The sequence below is a fragment of the Trachinotus anak genome, unplaced genomic scaffold (genome assembly GCF_046630095.1).
Source record: "Trachinotus anak isolate AG129_WGS33_773 ecotype Australia unplaced genomic scaffold, CSIRO_AGI_Tana_v1 ptg000018l, whole genome shotgun sequence".
In the NCBI taxonomy this organism is placed as follows: Eukaryota; Metazoa; Chordata; class Actinopteri; order Carangiformes; family Carangidae; genus Trachinotus; species Trachinotus anak.
The window spans coordinates 4,261,192-4,278,644 of record NW_027273869.1 but is presented as its reverse complement, the minus strand read 5'-3'; the positions used below and the strand labels follow the sequence as shown (position 1 = coordinate 4,278,644).

At 40.7% G+C, this 17,453-nt stretch overlaps 2 protein-coding genes across 3 annotated transcripts; both read right to left on the bottom strand.

The window, feature by feature from the left end:
• Window positions 1–4,049: 4,049 nt before the first annotated feature.
• On the bottom strand, window positions 4,050–8,172 carry LOC139635276 (angiopoietin-related protein 5-like). 2 transcript variants are annotated; one of them, XM_071502434.1, is made up of 7 exons: window positions 8,035–8,172; window positions 7,742–7,816; window positions 7,578–7,611; window positions 7,394–7,485; window positions 6,922–7,039; window positions 5,382–5,567; window positions 4,050–4,757 (listed from the first exon to the last, which is right to left on the bottom strand). In XM_071502434.1, exons 2-7 carry the CDS (start codon window positions 7,808–7,810, stop codon window positions 4,459–4,461), a joined length of 798 nt encoding a protein of 265 aa, XP_071358535.1. In that variant the 5' UTR covers window positions 7,811–7,816; window positions 8,035–8,172; the 3' UTR covers window positions 4,050–4,458. The 2 variants fall into 2 exon arrangements, with proteins under 2 accessions (XP_071358535.1, XP_071358536.1); XM_071502435.1 differs by having other exon boundaries at window positions 7,578–7,605; window positions 8,035–8,170.
• Window positions 8,173–9,819: 1,647 nt separating this feature from the next.
• On the bottom strand, window positions 9,820–17,298 carry LOC139635267 (NACHT, LRR and PYD domains-containing protein 12-like). The gene is made up of 11 exons (XM_071502414.1): window positions 16,786–17,298; window positions 16,651–16,674; window positions 14,738–16,490; window positions 14,386–14,559; window positions 14,052–14,225; window positions 13,766–13,939; window positions 13,102–13,275; window positions 12,747–12,917; window positions 12,324–12,497; window positions 11,832–11,878; window positions 9,820–11,140 (listed from the first exon to the last, which is right to left on the bottom strand). The coding sequence occupies exons 1-11, from the start codon at window positions 17,054–17,056 to the stop codon at window positions 10,548–10,550; spliced, it is 3,729 nt and encodes a 1,242-aa protein (XP_071358515.1). The 5' UTR covers window positions 17,057–17,298; the 3' UTR covers window positions 9,820–10,547.
• Window positions 17,299–17,453: the final 155 nt, after the last annotated feature.

Here is a 17,453-nt window from a genome sequence, read left to right as displayed (position 1 = left end):
TTTGTGTTTACATGTTAACTTTGGTATGAAGCTTATCAAAATATTGTTGTAATAATATTGCATTACATGTCATTAAACAAGACCGTGACAGAATGAAAAATGTTGCATGAAATGTTAACTGGCTTGTGCTTTTGGTTGTGGGTTGATGGAAAGTGAGGAAATGTATTTTCAGTGTTGCACTTTGTTGTTGTTGCACTTTTTATTCTGTATATGTACACAAAACCTATATGTAAACCATCCTGCAATGAATGCTAAAAAATGGGAGGCATCTTTAAAAGCCTGTCATTTTAGTTTGAAGGTGAATTCACTTGTAATCACATGGTGTTCTAAAGTGGGAATAAAAAACATTTGACAAGCAGGTTCTGCAGTTAGTATGTAGTTTATTTGTAGGTGATTCATGATGAAATAAAAGGCCTTTGTGAATTGTTAGCTCTTCTATGGTAAAGTCTTCACAAACTGTGCACTTTATGTGGCTTTTGCTGCATTGAATGAGCCTAAATCCTCAGCAAAGTGACTTTGTTTAGTATCATAGTCTGATGCATTAGAGAATGTGCATGTTGCCCTCACAGTGTGATCTAATCTAGATTTCAGGTTAGACTGTGTCAGCCTGTGTCTCATTACTCCACAGTCTGGAGGCCAAGCTTTTTGTTGCCAATATCAATAAGAAAAAATGACATGTTTGTTACTTTTACAGTTCACTGAGTCCCAAATTAAAATGTTTGGGATATTTATATTCACTGTGTGTTTAGCAAGGTGCGTCACAGTCACCAAAATTAGATTTAGCCTTCTGAACAAATACAACAACTTTCAAACTCTCTCAGGCTTAATAATAACTAATGACGACACACACAGCAGTTAAAGCTGCAGTGTTTTGTGTCACTTACTTGTCAGGTCTCCAAAACCATTTTTATGCATATAATTGCCCAATTCCTCTTGAAAGAAACTGCTGGTCCACTGCGTCTCTGAAACACGGTCCAGCCTCCATCTGCCCGCATCTCACAGTACACCTGAGCAGGTAGACCAGGAAACACGTGAAGAAGACAGCTGCCTGGTTTTTTAGACTGAGACATGTTCTACAGGGCTTTGGAAAAGACGACATGATGTGTTAAATGATATGTATGTCCTGATAGCCCCGTTTGACCGATTTCAGTCATGCATATTATTTAAGTAATAAATTACAGAACAGAAATTTACTGTTCTGTTGTTTTATTTACTACAGTCTGAAATCAAGGACTTAGTTCTCGATCGCCAGCTGATCTTCTCCAAAAATACAGACTATGTTTATAAGAAATGTTCACAGCGACTCAATCTCCTTAGAAGATTGAGCTGTCTCGGTGTCAGCTCACAGATTGTTGAACTTGTGTACATTGTGCACATTGAGAGTGTCTTAACATTTCACCTCTCTGCTTGGTTTGGTCACTTAAACTGTAACTGCAAGAATAAATTAGGATAAATAGGATTGTGTCAATGGCGAGCAAAATAGTTGGAAAACTCCAAAAACATCTGACCCACCTCTACACTGACAGGATGAGGAAGAAAGCTAGGAGAATCACTGCTGACAGCTCACATCCTCTTTTCAGCCAGTTTGAGCTTGTTAAGTCTGGGAAGCGCTATAAAGCCCCTCTGGCTAAAAGTGTGTTCAAAAAGTCCTTCATTTCAAATGCCGTCAGCATTCTTAACTTAAAAAAGTGACCAATCCACAGACACGATCCGAACTGCTATTTATTTATCTACTTTAACTTATGTACTTTTAACTTACTTGTTTTTATTGTACTTTTTTTTTTTTTTTTTTGAAATGTTATGTGTTTGTATGGAGCCGTCTGTATCTCCAGTGGTCTGTGTGTGGGTGAGCCAAAGACAATTTTCCCCTCTGGTGGACATTAAAGATTTATTCTATTCTATTGTTTCATTAATGTCTAAAACCCACAGTGAGAAATCTGCCACCTTTGTCATGGTAAACTGTGTGTGTGCCAACAAAAAGCTTCAGGTGCAGCAGGGGGCAGCGTTCAGCAAACTGTCAGTTAAAGTACAAATTGCTTTGTACGCAACATGTTGATACCATGAATGGATACTTGTCTCTGGGAGGGAGGATTGTATAAACCCCACTGGATGCTTTAGGTGAGTGAGCCTTGATGTCTGTGCAGTCTGTTCCTGAGACTTACATGACAAAAAAAAGAAAAGAGGATAAACAGTAAATATGAACATGGTACCTTGTACCTTCCATAATTTGTAGCTACATTATATGGAATTGAATGCTGTAAGAAATAATAACATGCTCCGTACCTCAAGGACGTCCTGAGTGCTGTCCCTAGCAACACCACAGTAACAGTTTTAAAGTCAGACTTGATGTAGAGTAAATACACATCTTAAAGGTCAACATTAAAAGGCAGAGAGTGAGAGAACACTTGAATTGTGCAAGTAGAGAAGAAAGACTTTCAAGAGGAGAGGTTGTAGTTTTTATTTTTACCTCAGCCTGTCCTGCACAGCTGAGGAGAAAAGCCAAGAAGAGCCCACAGTGTCCAACCAGACTCTTCATTTTCACCTGATGTGAAGTTCTGAAGTGACATTTTACTCTTTAATATATTTTAATATATTTTCTGACAACAATATAACATCTTTGAATGTTAACTGAGAACTGGTGACAGACTCACAAATGAGAGAAAGCAGACAGTTCAACCTTCATCCACTTTCACAGAACTAAAGTGTAAAATACAGGTTATATACGCTACCTTCTTTTTTTCACCTCAGCCATGGTGTGTGCGTCCTAGAATAAACCACACATGTTAAACAGAAAAGAAAAAATTCTGCATCCTTGAACCTTGGATTCCTGCCTCATCTATTGGTCTCCCTCAAACGCACTGAGCCTTACACCTTCAGCTGTCAGATTTGACTCTAACAAACGCTGCGATTTGAACTCATCCAGCAGCTGCAACTGTCTGCCTCTAATCTGGGCTTTGGTTTCAGTGAAATATGAACCGTTACTGGCTGGTACAGATGCTAAGATGAGAGTCACATATGTAACTATGGCTCTGTGACTTCTGGAAGACTGTCAGGTATCTGGACATTAAAACAGCTGAAACTGGTTGGTGTAGACAGGGGGAGAGATAGAGGAACACTGGAGAAACAATCTGTCAGAGCTGTGGTACCACAGGGGTCAGATGTTTGATGGATGGATCCTTGGCAGCTCGAAAAGTTGGAAAATATCAAGTGACAATATATTTATGAGATCTTTGTTCGACATCAGTCACTGGTAAATATTTTCCTTTAACAGAGGCCACGGCAGGATATCAATGATGGATGCCAGGCATGAGGGCCACTGTCTGTGCTTGTTAGCAGCTTGTACATGTTATTTAAAGGATATTACCGAATTCTATTACATATGAATGATAAATGGATTTATTTACAATTATGTGTGAACAGTGTCAGACTGTATCCTGCATCACTTCAGCTGATTGTGACGCACTGAGTGCAGCCAAAGCTCCAATCCGACAGTAAGTTTAACATAAACTGTTTAAATCTGTCTCAAAATGTGTCCTGGGATGGTTCATACCCCAGATACTGTTGTTATGCAGTGAGGTGGGAGTTTCTTCCATTCTGTTGTCAGTCAATGGAGCATAAAACTGCAATTAGAATTCATTATATCATCATATCGGCCTTTATATTAAAAGTATATTTACAGTTACTTCAACTGCCACATATGCATGAAAATCTCTGAACTGTTTAATGGTGCAAAGAAACAACAGAAACAACGACTAACATTATATTAACTTTGGTATGAAGCTTATCAAAATATTGTTGCAATAATATACTATTACATGTCATTTAAAAAGACTCATGCTGACAGAATGAGTATTGTGTGAAATGATATCTGGTTGAGCTGGATGTGGGTTGATGGAAAGTGAGAAAATGTAATTTCTGACTTGTTGCATTTTTTTGTATTTTGTATGTGTGCAAAACCTATATGTAAAACAAGCTGCTATAAATACTGGAAAATGGGCATTTTTAAAAGCCTGTCATATTAGTGGGAATAAAAACATTTGACAAGCAGGTTCTGCAAGTTTTATGTAGTTTATTTGTAGATATTTCATGATGAAATAAAAGCACTTTGTGAATTGTTAGCTCTTCTATTGTTAAGTCTTTACAAACTGTGCACTATATGTGGATTTTGCTACATTAAATGGATCATAATCCTCAGGAACGTAACTTACTTCACTGAAAATGACCAGGAAAATAATAAAGGTTAAAACATGTTATGACTGAACACTAGGATCCAGCATTACTGTAACTGTAACTGTGTTACTATAATCTCCAAAGGTAGAAACACCCCAGAAGTGTGAGAACAACCACTGTCTAAAATAAAGGAGCAGTTTTGCATGTAAAGAGGAATGTTGGATTCCCCTTTTGAATGGGAGCCAACATGAAGGTAAACATGGGGGGGGGGGGGGGGGGGGGGTCCTCTCACACAGACTTGATCATCATTCTGCTGGCCTTGGCCGAGTAAGGTGCAGGAGGTTTCCAGGTGCGCCAGTGAAGGCCAGATGCCCAACCGATGTGGTCGCCAGCAGGATGCCAGTCACCATTTAGACTGGCAGAACCACAGCGACTGTACCACCAGCCACCGCCATCTGACGAGGAACACTCGTTTTCAGCAATGTCTCCAAAGATGCACGGAGAGCAGCCGTCGTTGTCACGGTCAATGGTGCTGAAGCCAAAGCCGTTCTGGTCAATGCCTGGATAGGCACCACGGATGGCGTCACCTTTAAACAGGGGAACAATTCAGACGGTTCCTTTGAAATGTAACTTTTGCGGAACAGTGGCGACAATGTCCTCAAGTCAGTTACAGGATGGTGTCACAATGAAATTCCCATTATTTTTTTCAGAACCTCTAATTTTACATTTGTCATGAAAATATTAAAGTATTTATCTGTGGAATGCTAAAGTGTAGAGTGATAAAGTTCTCAGTAAAAGCAATTACTCAGTATTGTCGGTTGTAAAACTATGTCTGGGTCAAGTTTGCAAACATTAACTAATATTAGTCACCATAAGCTACTGGTCACACCAGACCAAGTGAGGCTGTAGCAGTAAAACCACTGACTGCACTCAATTCAGCAAAGGTGTGTTTTACTGTTTATCAATTCAACTTTTCATTTGTAAAGATAAAAATATGTTTCTGCTTTAGTCTCATTTTAAAGCTGCTGTGTGTCACATTTTATCATGAGTAAATAAACACAATCATTAATCTTGACTCACTACAAACTGTCAGTCTCTAGATGCTCTGCCCTCACTGTGAGTGACACTGCTGCATCTGAAGCTGCTGGATTGCTTTGGAGTGATTTCCTCACTGACCAAGAAAAGCTAAAGAGTTAAAAAGGATTCAGTACCTGCGTTTCCACTGTATTTCCCAACATGCAGTTTGAAAGCTGCCTTCTCATTTCCCAGTCTAAAGTTCTTGTACTCAGCGAAAGCAGTGCCACCTTCATGGTCCCACAAGTCCACCCTCATGGTCCACTTCTTGGTCTTGTCCTTGGTCACAGAGAAAACCTTCTGCAGACCGAGCCAGTGGTCCTCTGAGGGGATCAGCAGAGCACAGAGAGAGGATTCATGTCTGATACCTGAGGCTTTGTTGACAGAAACAAACTAAAAAATCTCCCCCTAGCATCTAGTTTATGCAAAATGAAAACAGTGGTATTATGCAAACAAAATGTAATTTAAAGCATAAACCCTGAAAATGATCGAATATTTCATTGTTATGATCAAGATTGATGTTAATAATGGGAAAATAAGATTAATATATGATATTTATATTGCAGTTTTGTGCTGTGTCCTCTAAGTTCCTGAGTGTGAGTTTGAGTTTCAAATGTGACACTGCACAAAAAATAATATTGCATAAAAATCTGTATTGTTGCTATAATCATCGATATATCACAGACTGATAAATCCCCCAAAACATTCCATTCAGCATTTAAAATATGATAAATAATTCAGTATTTGTTTTTTAGCAAAAAAAAACAACAACAGCTAATGTAAACAAACTGGCATTACATGTTAGGATTAGGCCCCCATGGACCCTATTTCCCTGTGTTCTCCTGTGGTCCCTTTCCTCATGTGTTTTTTTTCTCCCCAGTTTGCTTTTTGGTCTCTCTCTCTCTCTCTCTCTCTCTCTGCGTGTGTGTGGCCTCCAGTCCTGCAGTTCCCGCCAGTCCTGCCTCCACGCCTGAGTGTAATCATCTCATCTACTCCACAATCCACCTGCATATCAGCTCGCTCCCACTCTCCACTCTTCGCCAGATCGTCTCTTCACTTGTGGCGTCACGCTCGGCCTATAATCCTATCTTGCTTATCTGTTTGCTTGAACCTTGCAGTATGTGCTCCAGGTTACTGCTCCTGTCTGCCAGGATCAGCACTGTCTGTGCGCCTGCTGCCCATTCGTCCACTCGTCTTCCATGGACAATCTGCCCACTGTTGTGGACGCCTCCACTCTGAGCCCTGCCACACACACTCCGGCCAGCCACCGCCTGGATTCACCCACCTTCAGCCCCCTGTCTACCACAGACCTTGCCCCATCACCAGCTCCAACCCCCTCCTGCCAACAAAGACTCTCTCGATTTACAACCGCCAATAAAAGACCAAATCTTTTGTCAGTGCTCAGTTGGAAAGTTCTGCTTCGTGGATCCACGATATTCAAAAAAAAAAAAAATCCTAAAGGGTTGAAATCCTGAAAATGATTGAGTATTTGGTGTTGAATAAAGAATGTATTCAGTTAAAGTGGAAAGTATTACTAATATATTATATTTCTATTGCAGTTTTTTGATGCAGATCTGTTTTTTTTGTTGTTGTTTTTTTTTAAAGGATGTAAAAGGTTAATAATAACTAATGACGACACACGCAGCAGTTAAAGCTGCAGTGTTTTGTGTCACTTACTTGTCAGGTCTCCAAAACCATTTTTATATGCTGCCCATTTCTTGTTGAAGGAAACTGCTGGTCCACTGCGTCTCTGAAACACGGTCCAGCCTCCATCTGCCCGCATTTCACAGTACACCTGAGCAGGTAGACCAGGAAACACATGAAGAAGACAGCTGCCTGGTTTTTTAGACTGAGACATGTTCTAGGGCTTTGGAAAGGATGACATGATGTGTTAAATGACATGAACGCTCATACAGCACTGTTTGACTGATTTGAGTTATGCATATTATTTAAATGAAACAATTACAGAGCAGAAATGTACTTTTACATTTTTCACTTTTATTTACCACAGTCTGAAATCAAGGACCTGTTGAGAAATCTGCTGCCTTTGTCATGGTGAACAGAAGGTTTCTGGCATAGCAAAGGTCATGGCTTGGCAAACTGTTAAAACTGACAAATTGCTTTGTACACATCGTGACGCATTTGATACCTTGAAGGGCTTCTTGGCTCTGGGAGGCTGGATTAGGTAAACTCCACTGGGTGCTTGAGGTGTGTGAGCCTTGATCTGTGTGCAGTCTGTTCCTGAGACAAGAGAAAACAAAGGCCTTGTACCTTTCAAAAATTGGACAGTATATGACATTTTGCACTGTAAGCAATAATAACATGCTCTGTACCTTGAGATGAAGCTCGTGGACTCTGTCCCTGTCCCTCGCAATACCACAGAAACAGTTTGAAAGTGAGACTAAGTGAAAATATACAACTTAAAAGGCAGAAGACTTAATTTGTTTCAGTCTGAAATATATTCAAACAAGCAGAGAAGGAAGACATTTTTTTTTACCTCAGCTGGTCCTGTGTAGCTGAAGAGAAAAGCCAAGAAGAGCCCACAGTGTCCAAACAGACTCTTCATTTTCACCTGATATTCAGAGTTTAAGTGACATTTAAGTCACAGACATCTTCTAAAACATTGAAACGTCATCTTTAAATCAACCCTAAACACATGCAACAATATTACGTCTTTGAATGTTAAATGAAAACTGCTGTTTAGGTGATAGACTTACTGATGAGAGAAAGCAGACAGTTCACAGGAATACAAGCATTAAAAGTCCAGCATTCCTTTCTCCAGACACTTACCTGCGTGTTGGGTGAACCTTGTATCGCAGCTCAAATTCCACAACAGGAGTGAAAGCTTTTCCCACTAACTAAACGGCCACACCTCCTTCGTGTTTGCCATAAATGCTGTCATTTCCTGTCATGCCTGACTTAGTATAGGAGGGAGGTATAAACAGCAGAGCCAGTCATCAACACTACCAGTAACTCCCCACATTTCTCTTAAGTAACTGTTCTTCTTTTTTTCCAAATATGTCAAACAACTTTCACCACTGGAGCTTTTTTTAAGTACTGCTGATCCAAATTCCCCACAGTGTTTCTCTGACTCTGTCTAGCTGGCTACACCCCTCAGTGAATCACAAGTCAAACAGGAAATACCCTGTCACTGTTTGTTCAAATAGAGGATTTGTTCCATGAAATCCAGACTAAATAATAAATAATAAAATCACCTGCTCCTTTGGATTTTTTTTGCCATGAATATCTGTACACACTTTCATGGTCCCTAGAGGATCAATCCTACTGATTGCCAAAGTCAGAGGGTTTATTTAATGGCTTGACAACTGATGATAGATATTCATGGTGCCCAGAGGATGACTTTTGTGATCCCTGGACTGAGAGCCACCATGAGGTTGACATTTGGGATTTTGAGATAAATATCTCAAAAACTATTGGATGGTTTGCCATGAAATTTGGACATTTTTATCCCACATTAGCAACCGTGCTTAGTTCAGATCACGAACATAGAAGATGGCTGTTCCAGAGAAACCTTTTTCATACAAAAAAGAAAAAAAAAACCAAAAAAACAAAAACCTTAAAAAAATTGCATTATTGTTCATTACATTACATTTTTTTGCTGTGGTCAAAATAATCTCCTTTCCTAACCATTTTTCCTTGACCTCAATGGAAACCATCATCAGGTCCAGGAAAGATGTGAAGCAGAATTCATAAGGACTTAGAAAAAGACAATGGTGATGCGGAGAGCATCCGACTACACTTTCACTCGGTTTTTTTTTAAAAAACCAACTTTATAAATCCTCCTTGAACCACAAAAACAAACAGGATTGAAATGTTTAAATAACATAAAAGGAAAACACAAGCAGAGAAAGTTGATCCATTAAAATAATACTTAAATTTAAAAAAAAAAATTCCCTCAGTATCCATTCACTTCAGATCCAATTTTCCAGTCCAGTCATCCTTAAAAAAATATTACTATTTCCATCCTTGACCACATTCCCCACATTCTAATATGCTTTTAAAGTTGTCTTCTACCTGCTCTATTTTCCATAATTGTGTCATAATTTCTACCTTTTTGCACAAACTTCCTGCATGATATTAGATATGTTCAATCATCTCAGTCTCATGGGAATGATCACAAAGTCCCATTGGATGTTTTCCTGTGATGCAGAGTGTACTGTTCAGGTTAAAAGGGGGTTTGGTTTGTCCAAGACACTATATATGTTACCTAATGTCTGATTGTGTTGGGGACAGTTTGTTCAGTTAACAACTTGTTTAGTTGCTATCTTTAGTATAATTATGTTTTGGTATAATTATGTTTAATAGACCTAATTATGATACGCTTGTTGTGTATCCTTTGGGTAAATAAAAAACTGGCTATTTTCAACAACCATTCCTGAGTTCTTGTCGCCTCACTGCTTGGTCCCTGACGAGTATGAAATCCAAACTTTTCATTGGATGATAATGATGGATGACTTTTGCCTTTTTCACAGGCTGCATTGGATTTGAGAAGTATGTCAGTGTGTGATGCATCATGCACAGGTTGGAAATTACATATGAAAGTTTACTATCAGCTATTTAAAAGAAACCTTTTAATGAAAGATGCAATCAAATTCACAGTATCTGTTTTTACAATGCCCATGCTTGTATACATTTTACATATTTGCATACGTTTTATTTTGAAATGTACAAAATAAGTTCATAAAATCAAAAGCTAATGCAGCCTGACTATAAATTCATAATTCTCTTTGTATGCCTCTATGCTGGCAACAGCCAGGGTAGGAGCGATAATGTGGGAATTTCTTAAAATTTGGCCCAGACATTCATTTGGACTCAAGGATGAACTGATTAGAATTTGGTTGTCAAAGGTGAAAGGTCAAGGTCACTGAGACCACATAAAACATAGTTATGGCCTCTTGAATGTGATATCTCAAGACCGCCTTGAGGCAATTTCTTCACATTCAGCACAAACCTTCACTTGACCATAACTCAGGAATTCATACACTAATTACAACTAAATGTAACTCAAACGTCGATAAGGATAAAATGTAGTGATGACATTTTATATTCAAGTGGTCAAAGCTCAACTTCACTGTGACATCATAATGTCCCCAAGAACACTTCTGGCCTTTATTCAGTGCTGTGACTCAGGAGAGGGAGATTGGGACAACATTTGGTGGAGGTGTACAACTGCGAGGCAGTGATTCCAGTTTCCCTTTTACTACATATCATTCTCCAGCACTGCAGCAGAGTAACATTATGTCCTCCATTAAAACTGAAATTATTGCTCACCTTGCCTGCACTTAAAACTCAACAAATCTTTCTGCACTAGCTGAGCGAGAAATTAGTTGTGGCATTCCCTGATCTGTACAAATTATTACAGAGCAGTCATCCTCCTCCATCCCAAACCCGGCGTAGAGCGGCTCTGTGAAAGTGCTGTAGAATGTGTGAAGGTGACTGAGGGTCCCAGAGGAGACACTGTAGAAGGACAGGGTGCCACCGGGCCAGTCCAGATAGACTGCCACCCTGTGGGAGCAGGACTGAGGTGCTGGTATCTCCACAGTCTGGCGGTCGTGCTGAGCGCTGTAGTGATCCTCAGAGCAGTACAGACTCCAGGACTGGTCTGTGCTGCCAAACCCACAGAGGTAAGAGCTCGCCCTGCGACGGATCCCCCTCATTGCCACGGCGACATCCACCCAGCGTCCTCGCCACTCCACCTCCCAGTAGTGGCGTTGGGTGAGGTCTTGGAGACAGAGCACCTGGGAAACACTCTCAAACCTCTCGGGGTGATCCGAGTACTGCTGTCGCTCCCTGACCCACGTCACCTGCTTTCCCCCGTCGTACAGGAAGAGAGACTTAGCAGCTGTGTTTGCGTCGAACGTCAGTGTACACACATCTGTATAAGACACACATAAGGCTTTTTCAGTGATCCTTCCTTTTTTAGTCAATAATTATAAAGAGGTCCAGGAGCATATTAACCTCATAGCTGCTCTGAGGGCAATAATAAACTGTTGGCCCCTGTTAACCCACTTTTGTCCCACCCTGTAAACACTGTGTATGGAATAACCACACAATGTATGTATTGAAATGCACCATGTAAGCACAATAAAAGCATAAATTAGAACATTTCAGGTAAAACACGGACAGAGAAAGAAAGAAAGAAAGAAAGAAAGAAAAAGAATCCACATGTGAAACCAACAAAAGTGAAAAGGCTGAAAAAGGATTCATATTTATATTTCAACACAATCTACACTTAAAGTAAACCAAAACTGCACTGAGGTGGCACATGGGATAAATACTTCAAAACATCACCTTACCTTTAGGAACATTGATTTAGATTTTTCATTTCAAAGACTCTTGTGGAGGCTTGATTAAATAGAGGAATTGGAAAAAAAAATCTACATGAATGCCTCTATTTCCATTTTAAAGTTACTGTCATTCTGTCAGACTGTCAGATGGTTACAGACTGTTACAGCTGTGACAGAGCCTGACCATTGACAAAGGTTTTCAGCCCTCATCACACTTTCTTCAGTTCTTTGTTAAAATGAAAGTACATGAAAACAACATTGTGAAACCACATCACTTACACTTCTTCAGTGTGGATTTCAAGTAGCACTCTGCGTTATGCTCCACACTGTAGATAGGGGCAGATATAAGACACATTCATCATTAATAGACATGCTGAAATAAAGTTTTCTAGTCATTCAAGGCTGGATTTTTGTCAGATACATGTTACACATATGTAAAATCTGATTGTATCCACTGTAAAGTATATGGCTTCCTCAGTCTACTGTGCTTTCTATTCCATCTGCTGGTTATCATGTGTTTCTGCTCTGAAACAAACTAAAATAGTCCAATAAAGGGAACTTAGTCATTAAATGAAACTTTGAACCACAAGACATGCTGCATAATTTTACAACTTCCATTTTAACAAATCACATGATGTAGTAATAATGGTTTTTACTTTCTGTGTTTCATGAATTTTTGTGAATGTATTTACTAAGCTTTTTTCTTCATTGTATCGTTGGTTCCAGGGGAGCTTCATACCCAGGAACCACTAATGCTGTAAGGTGTTTTACCTTAGTGTTTCCAGTTTACACAGCGGGTTGTCCCGATGTTCGGAGATCAGATTTACTCCAGAGTCCTGCAGGTAGTTGTAGCTGAGGTCCAGCTGCCTCAGGCAGGATGGGTTGGAGCTCAGTGCTGAAGCCAAATAAGTGCAGCCTTTCTCAGTGACTCCGCAGAACGACAGCCTGTGTTCATCCAAACACACATTGTTTACCTTTTTGTTTTATGTAGACATGAGGTTTACATAGTTTAAAAAGATAATATTAAAATCTACAATCCTTACTTGTTTGTATGCGCTTTTTTACCTTTGTAATGCAGATTTTTTCATGTCTTATGATTAATTTTTACATCACCATTATTTCAGTGACGTGCACTATTGGCAATGGAGGACGTAAAGATTATGTTATGCTAAAGATAATGTACAGCCAGCTCACCTCAGCGTGTCCAGTTTACAGTGTGGACTGGCCAGGCCTGCAGACAGTAGCTCCACCTCTGAGTCTTGCAGGTCGTTCCCACTCAGATCAAGCACTTTGAGGTAAGAGGTGTCAGAGCTGAGGACTGAGGCAAAATCAGCACAGCATTTCTGGAGACTGCCTTCATTTAACCTGTGGGTGAGAAGATCTTCTTAATTATCTGGTGTTGCCCCACAAAGTAAAAATGACAGGCTGCACTGAGCTCATGTTTATTTTAGTAAAAGTAATTACTTTTACTTCACAAATTAAAGGTCCATGTAGGACTGTGTCGTTATATATATATTTCTGTGTGTCCACTGAACCTGAGTGACCTCACCTTAATTTCTCCAGTTTACAGTGTAGACTTCTCAGTCCAGCACACAGCAGCCGTATGTCTGGACCCTGCAGGTTGTTTCCACTCAGGTCCAGGTCTTTGAGGTGGGCCGAGTCAGAGCTGAGAGTTGAGCCAATGTGATTGCAGCATTTATGTGTAAGGCCACACCAGCTGAGCCTGATAGGTGGAGGAAAATTTCAAATGAAATTACTGCACAGACTTAGTGTCATGGCTGCACATTCATCGATTTTTGGTGGCAGCACAACAAGGACTAAACACAAGACTGACATTCTCTTTTAAAGTTGATATAGCAAACATGTCAGCAAACAGTTGTCTATTTGGCCATAGATCATATTCATTTGGAGCTGAGTAAATCCAATATTAACTCATTTTTTCATCATCTTTTTATTTCTCTGGCGGGAAGCAGAGTTTCATCTGTGCCTGTTTGTTAATGTGATTAATGATTAATGATTAATGATTAAATATTCACTGTAATGTGTTTTATGATAACCCTGATAAATGCTACAAGCCAAAACACGCTGGTTTTTCACTGAAGAAACAATAAGAAAAAATTACAGTGCCACAGTAACCAGGCCCTATAGTGTAGCTCAAACAGTGTAGCTAAAATAATCATAGTCAAGTTCTACGATACAGAGGCTGCACTGACCTGAGTGTTTCCAGTCTGCAATTCGGACTCTTCAGTCCAGCGGAGAGCAGAGATACACCAGAATCTTTGAGACCGTTGCTGCTCAGGTCAAGATTTTTCAGGTGAGATGAGCCTGAGCTTAAAACCGAAGCTAAGTCTTCACAACAACTGCCTTTCAGTCTGCACTCATTCAACCTGCAGAAGAGTATTCACCAAAATTATTTTTTTTCCCCCTTAAAAACATTACCCTGGATTAAATTCAAGTCCAACAAGAGATTTATGTTTGTCAGCAAGAAGGAGGTCTAACTTTAGTGTTTCCAGTTTGCAGTGATGGCTGCATAGTCCCACACACAGAGCCTTCACTCCTGTTTTCTGGAAGTCATTAGCACTCAGGTCCAGTTCTGTGAGTTGGGTTGACTCTGTGCTGAGAGCAACAGCCAGTGCTTCACAGCAGTCTCCTTCCAGTTCACACTTATGTAATCTAAAAAAGGAAAATGGGAAGCTGTTTTATTATCCTGGCCTACGAAAGTGCATTCAACAGCATTAAACCTAACTCACAAGTCATACGGCCACAAGAAGTAGTTGCTGCTGTTTGCAGAGGATGTATTGTGCAATATTTTAGTCTCTTAAGTGTTACAGACCTTAGATTCTTCAGTCTACAGTGTCGACTACCTAATCCAACAGAAAGCAGCTTCACCCCTGAATCCCTCAGTCTGTTGTCACTCAGGTCCAGCTTTGTCAGGTGAGAGGAGGTTGAGCTCAGTGCAGATGCCAAATCTTCACAGCAGTTCTCAGTGAGGTTGCAGTGATTTAGCCTAGAAAAATGTAGAGAACAGTTGTTTTTTTTAATTCATTTATGGACGAGAAATTTTTCAAGTAATAAGTAAGGTAATAAGTCCAAGAATAGCAGCAATAATAGAAAGAAGTCACATCTGTTTGCAACTTGAAACCAACATGCAAGAGGAACTAGTATTGTCATGTGGGTAAACTCACAGAGCACATGTGGAGGAAGTAATGACAGTTAGCAGCTTCTTCACTCCTTCTTCGGATCTCATGTACTTCTTCAAATCAAACTCCTCCTCTGTTGCCTCTGATGTCATCAGATCAAATGTGAGTGCGGACCACTGAGTTGGAGTCAGTTTTTTGGCTGCGAGCCTCCCAGAACTCACAAAACTCTGGATCTCCTGCACCAAAGACTCCTCTCTGAGCTCACTCAGGCAGTGGAACAGGTTGAGCTTGGCCTCTGGCTCCTCTTTGATCTTGTCCTTGATAAACTGGACAGTTCTCGCCACATCTTCCTCTCCTTCTACTTCCAAATGTAATATCCTACACAGGAGCTCCTGGTTTGACTTCAGCGACAGTCCCAGGAGAAAGCGAAGGAAGAGGTCCCAGTGGCCGTCCTTACTCTCCAGGGCTTTTTCGATGGCCGTTTTGTGAAAACTGAACACAGACTTGGGGAGCCATCTTGTAGACATCCTTTTCAGGTACCCAAGAACAACATTATCCTTTCCTTGCATGTAGGAGTGATGGGCGTACACAGCTGCCAGAAACTCCTGAATGGTCAAGTGAACAAAGCTAAAAACTTCTCGCTTTCTTCTGCCCTCCTTCACAAATACCTCTGTGCAAAATCCTGAGTAGTCAGTTGCGTCTTTGACATCCATGCCACATTCTCTCAGGTCGGCCTCGTAGAAGATCAGTTGGCCCTTCTCCAGTTGACGGTACGCCAGCTCTGCTAGCTTCAAGACTACTTTGTCACTTTCCACTTGGTAGTGTCTTTCTTTCATCCAGTCTGTCTGGCAGAGAAGGAGATGCGCATACATCTCAGTCAGGGTGTTGGGCATGCCTCCCTTTAAGTTGTCGTGCAACATTTTCTTCATCACCGTAACTGTGATCCTGCAGAAAACCGGTATTTGACACATGATGTAGAGGCTTCTGGATGACTTCACATGGTTGATGATTCTAGTGGCGAGGTTATGGTCACACAAACGCCTCTTAAAGTACTCCTCCTTCTGTTCATTAGTGAAGCCCTTGACTTCCGTCCACCGGTCGATGTGTTTTCGATGGATACGGCCGGCTGCTGCAGGTCTGGATGTGATCCAGATGAGGGCGTTTCTGAGAAGATCTCCCGTGATGAGGTTTGTGATCAGGACATCCAACGAAGCTGGCTCCGTCTCATCTCTCAAGACCTTGTTGTGCTTGAAGTTCAAAGGCAGGAGAGTCTCGTCAAGGCCGTCAAAGATGAACAAGACTTTGCATTCTGTTCCCAGTGTCTCAAGAGGTTTCATCTCAGGGAAGAACTGGTGGAGCAGCTGCATCAGACTGTGCTCTTTTTCACCTATGTTAGGATTCAGTTCACGGAAAGGAAGTGGGAAGAGGAAGGTGATGTCCTGATTTTCCTCTCCTTCTGCCCAGCTCAGGGTATACTTCTGTGCGCAGACAGTTTTACCCATTCCAGGGATGCCTTGGGTAAGCACAGTTCTGATATGCTTTTCCTGGTTGGTCATGGGTTTGAAAATGTTGCTGGCATTAATTGAGGTTTCTTCTGTTGTTGCACGGCTGGACCTCTGCTGTCTGACTACATGCTCCTCGCTGAAGCCTCCCCAAGCTCCTTCGATCACATGCAGTTCAGTGAAGATTTTGTTAAGGTACACATGGTCCCCTTCATCTGCATTCCCCTCATAAATCTTTTGGTACTTTTTCCTCAGAGTGGATTTCAGCTTGTCACGGATTGTATCGTGGTTGATTTCTGTTCAAAGAATAAACAAAATAAAAACAAAAACAAACAAAAAAAAAAACAACCTTCATTTAATTTCAGTTTTGAATAGTTGAGCCTTGTCTGTACATGTGTATATGGGTTTGAACTTGTTCACATGACTGTGTGAGTGTGTTTCTTTTTATCTGCTTACCTTTGCCTACTTGATTGCTTGGAGCTGATAAAGAAAGAAAAGGAAGATAAAGAGATAATAGTTGTTACATAACCTAGGTCTTTTGTCTCACAAACTATCTAAACAGGCAATTTTTACTATTTAATCATGTTTTACCTTCATCATACTTGTTCTTTAATTTCTCAGCACGCAGCTTTAGTTTCATCCTCCCCAGTATATCCACTGTGACAGTAACAGCATCATCGTAGCCATATGTCTGCACCAAACGATCCACAGTGGTCGGTCTGTCCACCCCATCAACTCGAGACTTTGGAATGTGTGGGAATCCTTCAAGAACTTCATTGTAAAGAAAAAACTGGAAGATCTTCAGCTCTTCAGCAACCAGCTCCTCTAAAGTATCCAGCAGCAGCTCTGGGACACGCGCCATTGTCTGTTCTCCATTCAGGTCATGTGACTGATGTGCCCTGTTGTTGTGTGTCCATCCTCTGTGTGAAGCAAGGTATAAATGAACAGCAGCAGTTTCAGTTCTGAGCGGATGTGGGCTGGTGTTGTTGTCGTCATGTCACTTAGCTCATGCTGAGGTCACTGAAGATTTACAGCTATGTAATCAGACCAGAAAGCAATGTCAGTGCACACAATAAACAACCCCATTTTACTGTAAATGCATTGCTCCTGACCCTCTTATCAGCTTTCCATATGAGTGCAGCATTTCATAGTTAACGGTTAAACAAGTTGAGCCAGTCCGGTCAAGTACATATTAGGCATGGATGGGGGGTGCTTATGAGAGACAATAATAGTGAGCTGTGAGAGGAGAAACTGTGTGG